Consider the following 8,825-nt stretch of genomic DNA (forward strand, 5'->3'; position numbering starts at 1 on the left):
CCACCAGTCCAGTTCCTACCACCACCAACTAGGATAAACCATCTTTATTAATAAAAAATATACTCTCCACCAGTCCAGTTCCTACCACCACCAACTAGGATAAACCATCTTTATTAATAAAACTATACTCTCCACCAGTCCAGTTCCTACCACCACCAACTAGGATAAACCATCTTTATTAATAAAAACTCTCCACAAGTCCAGTTACGCCTAACTGGGGTTGGACTTATTAACCCCGCCCACTCAGGCTATTGATTTTTACCCCGCCTCCCCGGGCTGGACATAAACCCAACCTCCCTGGCAGTGCTTAGGATCCGGATCTGTTGGATCCACAAGATTTCGGCTTTCTGGATCCGGATCCAATGGACATAAGGTCAACCAAAAACTGCAAAAAAAAATATTTTTTTACTCTCAAAACCCAAACCTGAACTTTTGAGGAAATAGACATTATAAAATTTCATGATCCCTCTTTGTTAAAAAATGCAGTAAATCTTGAAGAAATAATCATGGCTTGGATCCAGATCTATTTTTTTCAGTGCGGATCCAGGATACGGATATGGATCCTAAGCACTGCATTCCCTTGGCAGTATATTATAACATCTCTTCCAACGGCATTTCAACAAAATCTCGCCTAGCTATCTGGGCAGTAAATACTGAAACTGGTCTGGAAGATCTAGTAAATACCTGGAACTGGTCTGGAAGATCTAGTGTACTCGACATTATCTTCGCTTTATGCAGGTGAAAGTTCTGAGCACTAACTCTCTACAAATATGAATACAAATATGAATTCTGAAGAATAGGCTTGCGCTCCCGTCCAGTTGAGTTCCATCACACTAACTCAGTGAAGAGCCGAGTGTAAATATATTAGTTAGAAACAAGCCTATTGCTGTCTACAACGGGCCCTTCTGTATAACCAACAGACCCCTAGTGGCCCTGTCGGTACCCCTAGTATGCTGACATGTTTAATCCAACAGATCCCTAGTGGCCCTGTCGGTACCCCTAGTATGCTGACATGTTTAATCCAACAGATCCCTAGTGGCCCTGTCGGTACCCCTAGTATGCTGACATGTTTAATCGGCTTTGTGGATAATGGTTGATTACCATCACAATCTGCTTCTATCTATCTATATCTGTCTATCTATCTATCAATTGTCTTCCAGTTTTTTGTTTAAGTGAATTTTTTTTTCATGTTGACATTCATATATGTTCTCAATAAAAAGTTTAAGAACAAATTTCTGATAAAACTTACATTTCTTGCGAGGATTGATTTAGGGGAAGAGAAGTTTAGGATGAAGGACCCCAAATAAAAACAAAAATATTAAATAAACAAAAGCTACAAGAATTAATATAAAAAAGAAATAAAAAATATCATAGGAAGTGATAGTTAACGAATTTGTAAGTGTCTAGTGAGTGAGTGCCATATCCTCAAATTATGACGTAAAATTTAGCTATTTTTTGATCTCATCTGGGTAACAAATTTCTATCTGAAAAACAAAGATATCTCAATCAATTTGAATTTAAAAAGAAGATTATATCTGTAAAATAAAGCTCTTCGCTCATGTATATATGTATGTATGTATATATTTATATATATATGTTAGCTAAAGCTGGCCAAAAGGCTGGACCAAATTGGCTGATTTTTTTGTTGAGAAAACATAGGCTTAAAAAAACTTGATTTTTTTCTTCTTCAAAATTCGATTTTATTAAGAAATTCCACGGGCAACACCAGGCACTTTAGCAACAATGTTCATAATCTCGTTTAATTCTTCTCAAATATATGTATTGTATACCTGCATATGTGAATACAGTCACGTCAGTCAACCTGTTATTTTTTAATCTGAAAACGAAACACTTTACAATATTTGGTTCGGAGGGTGATTAAATGATTATATGTTGGAAACTAAGAAATTTTCTGTAGGTCTAAATGCAGAGAAAAAAAATTGACATGCAATATTTAACAAAATATTATTTACAATTAATCAAAACTCCGAATAAGGATCTTTGTTGCATCAGACTTTTCTGGACGCTTCTTCTTTTCTTGGCCTAATCACTGTCACTGTCGTTTCTTCCGTTCTTCCTGTAGTTCCGTCCTTAAATATCGTCAAATTTAATATCTATGAAAATAGGGAGGGGGGGGGGATCAAATGAGCAAAAAGAGAGATAGTAAAGAGGTGAAAAGAATAGGATAATAAATATCGAGATCTAAGATAACTTAAGGGGAAGGTATTGTATTTTTCTAGGTTTAAGTGTTTAATTCTGATAATTTCTACAAGTTTTCCTGCAAGTCCCTTATGTATTGAAGCCACAGTTGAAAATAATCAGATTTCCAAAATTATGAACATTGATTTATAATTCACAATTGATCAGTTAATGCATATAGGATACTGTTATGAACCGGGCATTTCCATCTTTGCATGGATGTTCACTTGAAAATACGCGTACAGACCCTTTAATTGGAAAGAAAAAATAAGAGAGTACAATAGATCAAGGACTAAAAGATAAATGGTTGAAGGATTAATGAATATATCACAGAATAATGCCCACCTGGTTTCTTTTTCTCTCCCTTGGTCTTATCCTTGTCTTCCGGTGAGCCATCCCTCTCTTCTCCACTGTCATCATAATACCGTCTATACCCAGACCCAGATCCTACACAGAATACACTACAGTACTGTACATAATACCGTCTATACCCAGACCCAGATCCTACACAGAATACACTACAGTACTGTACATAATACCGTCTATATCCAGGCCCAGATCCTACACAGAATACACTACAGTACTGTACATAATACCGTCTATATCCAGGCCCAGATCCTACACAGAATACACTACAGTACTGTACATAATACCGTCTATATCCAGGCCCAGATCCTACACAGAATACACTACAGTACTGTACATAATACCGTCTATATCCAGGCCCAGATCCTACACAGAATACACTACAGTACTGTACATAATACCGTCTATATCCAGGCCCAGATCCTACACAGAATACACTACAGTACTGTACATAATACCGTCTATATCCAGGCCCAGATCCTACACAGAATACACTACAGTACTGTACATAATACCGTCTATATCCAGGCCCAGATCCTACACAGAATACACTACAGTACTGTACATAATACCGTCTATATCCAGGCCCAGATCCTACACAGAATACACTACAGTACTGTACATAATACCGTCTATATCCAGGCCCAGATCCTACACAGAATACACTACAGTACTGTACATAATACCGTCTATATCCAGACCCAGATCCTACACAGAATACACTACAGTACTGTACATAATACCGTCTATACCCAGGCCTAGATCCTACATAGAATACACTACAGTACTGTACATAATACCGTCTATACCCAGGCCCAGATCCTACACAGTATACAATTGAGTGCTGTACATAAAACCGTCTATACCCAGGCACAGATCCTACACAGAATACACTACAGTACTGTACATAATACCGTCTATACCCAGACACAGACCCTACACAGAAAACACTGCAATACTTTAACATATAATATTAACATTGAAATCAACAAATAAGATTTACAATAACTTCTGATCTGAAACTTGAAATGGACTCCAACAATCATTTTACCTTTATTTTTATCCTTGGACTTTGATCTTCTATCTCTTCCTGATCCTCTACCCTTGTCCCTGGACTTACCCCTGGTCCTAGACCTAGACCTAGTTCGGGACCGTCGACGGGATCTGAAAAAAAAATTTAAACATAGAGTTTAATAAAAAACTTTTTAAAAAAATGATAAAAATTTATAAAAAATGGTATAATGTTCAACTTAAGAAGGATTTTGTCCTGAAATCGTCCACCCTTAAATTACTAGAATAAAAGTACAGTATCCAACCCTACCTGGAGCATCTTGTTACAGTATCCAACCCTACCTGGAGCATATTGTTACAGTATCCAACCCTACCTGGAGCATCTTGTTACAGTATCCAACCCTACCTGGAGCATCTTGTTACAGTATCCAACCCTACCCGGAGCATCTTGTTACAGTATCCAACCCTACCTGGAGCATCTTGTTACAGAATCCAGCCCTACCTGGAGCGTCGTCTATCTCTGCTGCGCCTGTCTCTGTCTCCATCCCTTCCCCCTCGTCCTCTACTATTGACAGACAAACTTATATATTAAATAAAAATTCTGTTTTAAGGGAAAAAAACCTTAGAATTTAAAAGAAAAAAAACTATAAATCAAAAACACGTAATCTAAAACTTGCGTAACGTCCCATCAACTCCGCACATTGCACAAGTTTAGGAATGATGAACCAAGTTTGTCTGTCCCATTAACCTTTTCCGTTCTTGTTCTATCTCATACTTGAGATCTGGCAAACCATCAGCTCCCCCCCTCCTTCCCCCCCTATCCTTGTCATATTCTTCCCTTTTCTTCTTCTTCTCCGCCAACTGCTTCTTCTTCTTCTCAATATTCATCAACTGAGCCTATTATCAAAATATGATAAATAAATATATATAAAGTTGTAATCACTGTTTGTCTGTTGGTTTGTTTGTCCGATCATAACTCAGGAACCCCATTTTAATCAAATTTTGATTGAGGAACTCGGGAGAACCACGGGAATGTTCTAAGCCCTCTTTAAAAATAACCGCCTAAAAACGGAAGTAAAGTTGTCAGTCAAAACAAAAACATGTAAATGAGAAAAAATAAGGAGAAAATGTCTAGGATGCGTTTTTTTCTGTTTTTGCTTTTTTTGGATGTTAACCTATTAATTCGTTTCAGATTATTTTTGATGTTTTAAACCAACATAGGATGCAAGAACACCATATTGATAATTATTAATTTGAAACAAAAGATGACGAAATTTGAGAAAGGGAATTGATAGGGAGGGGGGAGGGGGAATGAAAACTCGAACTGACAAGTTTTCTCCTAATAAGATACTTCCGTTCCATTTCAAGATGTCAAAGAAATATGAATAATTATTCTTTAGTCTGTGCCAACATGTCAAGTTGTCTAACCTGTTCAATCTCATACTGAAGATTGTTATATTCTTCCTCAGTCATTTTGTAGAACCCCTCAACACGGTAGGGACATTCCTTAACAATATAACAAGTTTAATAACAGGGTAGGGACATTGGTAACTTATCCAATGTAAACTAGCCAGGAGAAGATGGTCAAATTTATGCAACATTACAGGAATAACTAGTGGCTCCTTCAGTTTTGGTTTTAGGAACAAGTATGCGAAAATCAAATCTATAATATAGAAATTCAAAATATTTTTGTTCTCTTCTAGAGCTCTTAAAAAAGAGGAGTAATGATTGAAAACATGAGATTTCAATTTTACGTGAACTTTACTTTAGTTTGTCGTGTCTTGCACTTGAAAACTTAACCTACCTTCCACCAATGCTTCTCATCGTAGCAGATCCTACAAGCTCGACATTCACAAAGTCTCGCCTCCTCAGCACAAATATTACAGAACTTGGGATCCTCCGGGATTGCCCTACAATGATTCGTGATTTATGAATGAGATCATATCTTAGTTTATGACTTCACTCATTGGATTCATTAGTTCCCAGAATTACGACAAAAATAACATTAGACGATGGATTTTTAAGCTTGACTCTTGGTTTCTTGGCCTATATATTAAAAAGAAAAAGATTTAAAATAATAAATTTTATATCTAGAAAGGGAAGCATTAAATAAAATGTTAAATTTTGACATCGTTTTAATTTATTATTTGGCTGTATTTAAAAAAAAAAAATAATTAAACCATTTTGTTAAGCAAATTTTATGATAAATCTAATATAAATAATTTTTTATCTAAATGCATATAATTGTTATCAGTATTATTAATTTTTTGTAACGCATTAAAACCAAATATAGTTATATCATAATTTTTTGACAATAAGTTTTTATAAAATAAAAAAGATGATAGTAGATAAAATTATCCAGGGTGCTTTCACGTCTACGCACACTCTGACCCTATTCTTGTGACACACCATCGACATTTCTACCTTTCTTAAATACATGTATATTAATAATATTTAATGAATAAGATCCCTACCTGTAAGGACAGTTATCAAACTTGTGTCCCTTTTGTTTACAGTTATGACAATCATATCCTTTATTCTTTAGATCTCCTGATAAATAAAATCTTGTTTTTCTTTTTATATTTCTAATATATAATGTTTCTTAAAAATTATCAGTTTGATTATGTAATATGCAACAATACTAACTTCGATATCTGATTTTTAAAAACAAGGATGAGCAAAAATAATGTTTTAAAATGATTTTTATCATCTATGAAGATATGAAAACCAGATTACATCATTATTGGGCGACCATGATCATGAATCTGAATTTTTTGCGCATTTTTCCAGTTTTATCAATATTTTTAACAGTTTGTAAGTATTTTAAGCTATCTCTAATTAAACAGCCAATGATAGGTTACCTAATTATCTATTCAAAGTTCCAAATCATAGAAAATGATGATGATATTATACCTTCATCCTCATCCTCATAGTAGTAGCAGTTCCCCTCCTCATCATAATAGTATCCATCCTCATCCATATACAGATACCCCTCCGGGTCTTCCTCTCCCTCCTCATACTCGTCACCCTCATCTCGACGTCGACGACGTCGCCGATCCTCGCCACCGTTCTTCCTTCCAGATCTGAAGTGGATTGTATAGTGTAGACGTAATTTCAATATTTGTATTTCCGACCCATATTGATACTCGGTATGCATTTACAAAATTTAACACTAACACACTAGAAAGCAATGATCAGATATAGTTTTGAAGGAAACCGTTCTACATCGTAAATGCATGCAAATTGTTGTGTTCTGGATACTAGGCAAAAATAATACCGAGAACATTTTCTAACTTAATTGATTGATTGATTGATAAACGTTTATTTCTATACACCTTATTACTGGTGTCTTAAATCCATTTTATAAACTTTCATTAACATTTTCATAACAACCATGGATGGGATTTTTTTTTATTACCTTGATCTGCTCCTGGAGTTGGATTTGCCTCTTGATCTTGAACTTTTCTTTCTTCTTGATCTTGATCTTGATCTAGGAACAGACAATCAATGATCTTGGAATAAGTTTTCCATTTTAAAGAAGACAATTGAGAAATTAAATTTTTAAGAAATAAAATATTCATCTAAATGTTTTTCGGTTCACTTCAATAAAAAGTAACTTTTATCAATTTTTTATTAATTTAAAATATTAAATTTTGTTGAATATTGATTCTAGTTTCCTGCTGGTGCCGGAAGATGATGAACTGCTGCTACTTGATCTCCTTCTCCTACTCCTACTCCTAGTCCTACTTCTGCTCCTCCTCCCCTCGTTCTCGTCTGTCTGTATCTCCCCCTCCTCCGCCTTATCGATATACTTCTTACGGAGTAGATCTCCCAGCTTACCGGAGCTACTGCTGGGCCCGGCTCCGGAGTCCATCTGAAATCAGAGATGTCTAGATTCTTCAGGAATATATTTGTTTAAAGAATTAAACCACCCCCCACCCCCCTCCTCAGGGAAATGATGCCATGAGAAAAACATGAAAAATCAAAGGACAAGGTTTTTCAAAACCTTTTTTTAATGCATTAAACACAAAATATTATTTATTATCTTAAAAGCGAATAAAACTCCATATTTACACAATAAATAGTTATCAATTCCCTATATCAAATTAATTTTATAGTAAATAAAACTTTACTCAAAAATGAATTCATTTCTTGAACCCTAACAATAACAAGAAAATGTTTTTTAAGAAATAGTATAAAATCTCATCGCCCGATGAACTCGTTTATCCCTTAAATTCTTGATACATTACCATTATTAATAAATAATAATACGTAATTTATTGCGGTAATTTCCTATTATACGATTTTTTGGACCCCCCCCCCCACTCCCCTCCCATCAATTTTGTGCAAGGATCTCATATGCAACACATGGATAAAATTGGTCATTTGGCCGCAGCGCCCGGCCCCTTAGCCTGTCCTAGTCTCGGCCCTGGCCTTTCCTAGCCGCAGCGCTCGGCCCAGAAATTCTCTTAACCTAATCCTATAATATTACAAAATAAATATTAATTTATCTGAAAACAAGTGCTCATATGGCCCCAGCGCTAGCCGCGACGCTAGGCCCCTGGACTGTCCTAGCCGTCGCGCTTGACCCCCTAGACTGTCCCAGCTGCAGCACTCGGCCAAGAAACTGTCTTATCCTAACCCTAACATTATATAAAATTAATAATTTTTCGGAAAATTAATGGTCATGTACAAAATGTATAGATGGGGGTCCAAAAACCGTATACTAGCTAGGACGGACCCATTTATTGTTAGTACTACCTAATATATCAACCTTTAATTATTTATCTTTTATCATTTGATAAATTAGCTTATTTTGTCTCGTAAATCATTTTCATTTTTATAACATTTCATTTTAAACCCGACATTGTACATTTTCTGCATTTTTCTCATCTTAAACCAAAAATCCAAATCAGAATGTTATTTATTTCTCGAGACGCAATCTAAGGTGTCCACGTTTATATTTTCCAATATCACTTCTTCAGTCGATTTCTCTTTAATGTAATCTTTTAAAATAATAACTAAATTGAGACGGCTATTTTCTGCGAAGTAAATGTGATATGGACAAAATCCCATCACTTATTAAGCGCCAATATTTCAGTTTTTCGGCAAATTAGATGTGGAAATCTTAACTTTGCTTATGAAAATAAAATTGCAATTGAGCACTGAGGCCGCGTAATTATTGTTTTATCAAAGACGACACTATATATCCTCATTTAAAAAAATGCATTTTCAAGAAAAGGTTTTTA

The 8,825-nt window shown here is 35.3% G+C and overlaps 2 protein-coding genes across 3 annotated transcripts in view; both read right to left on the bottom strand.

The window, feature by feature from the left end:
• LOC111709709 (rab proteins geranylgeranyltransferase component A-like) overlaps positions 1–1,872 on the bottom strand; it is a 10,812-nt gene extending 8,940 nt beyond the window's left edge. For both annotated transcript variants that reach the window (XM_023483594.1, XM_023483593.1), the window contains exons 1-2: positions 1,791–1,872; positions 685–762 (exon numbers count right to left, since the gene is read on the bottom strand). In XM_023483594.1, the coding sequence (XP_023339362.1) occupies positions 685–762; positions 1,791–1,796 (84 nt within the window). In that variant the 5' untranslated portion in view covers positions 1,797–1,872. The remainder of the gene's footprint in view (positions 1–684; positions 763–1,790) is intronic.
• Positions 1,839–8,359, bottom strand: LOC111709711 (uncharacterized protein DDB_G0287625). The gene is made up of 12 exons (XM_023483596.1): positions 8,338–8,359; positions 7,254–7,450; positions 6,995–7,066; positions 6,490–6,659; positions 6,051–6,126; positions 5,381–5,486; positions 5,005–5,082; positions 4,325–4,473; positions 4,079–4,141; positions 3,617–3,729; positions 2,545–2,646; positions 1,839–2,090 (listed from the first exon to the last, which is right to left on the bottom strand). The coding sequence occupies exons 2-12, from the start codon at positions 7,448–7,450 to the stop codon at positions 2,044–2,046; spliced, it is 1,173 nt and encodes a 390-aa protein (XP_023339364.1). The 5' UTR covers positions 8,338–8,359; the 3' UTR covers positions 1,839–2,043.
• Between the last annotated feature and the right edge of the window lie 466 nt (positions 8,360–8,825).

This window comes from Eurytemora carolleeae, unplaced genomic scaffold, assembly GCF_000591075.1.
Source record: "Eurytemora carolleeae unplaced genomic scaffold, Eaff_2.0 scaffold568, whole genome shotgun sequence".
Taxonomy (NCBI): domain Eukaryota; kingdom Metazoa; phylum Arthropoda; class Copepoda; order Calanoida; family Temoridae; genus Eurytemora; species Eurytemora carolleeae.

What these genes read in the sequence shown, in the direction of transcription:
- LOC111709711 (XM_023483596.1), bottom strand. Translation starts at nt 7,450, where the DNA reads ATGGACTCCGGAGCCGGGCCCAGCAGTAGCTCCGGTAAGCTGGGAGAT. An exon ending in TTCAGTATGAGATTGAACAG is followed by an intron (nt 4,474 to 5,004) that starts GTTAGACAACTT and finishes TTTTGATAATAG; the next exon opens with GCTCAGTTGATGAATATTGA. An exon ending in AGAGATAGACGACGCTCCAG is followed by an intron (nt 3,730 to 4,078) that starts GTAGGGCTGGAT and finishes TTTTTTTTTCAG; the next exon opens with ATCCCGTCGACGGTCCCGAA.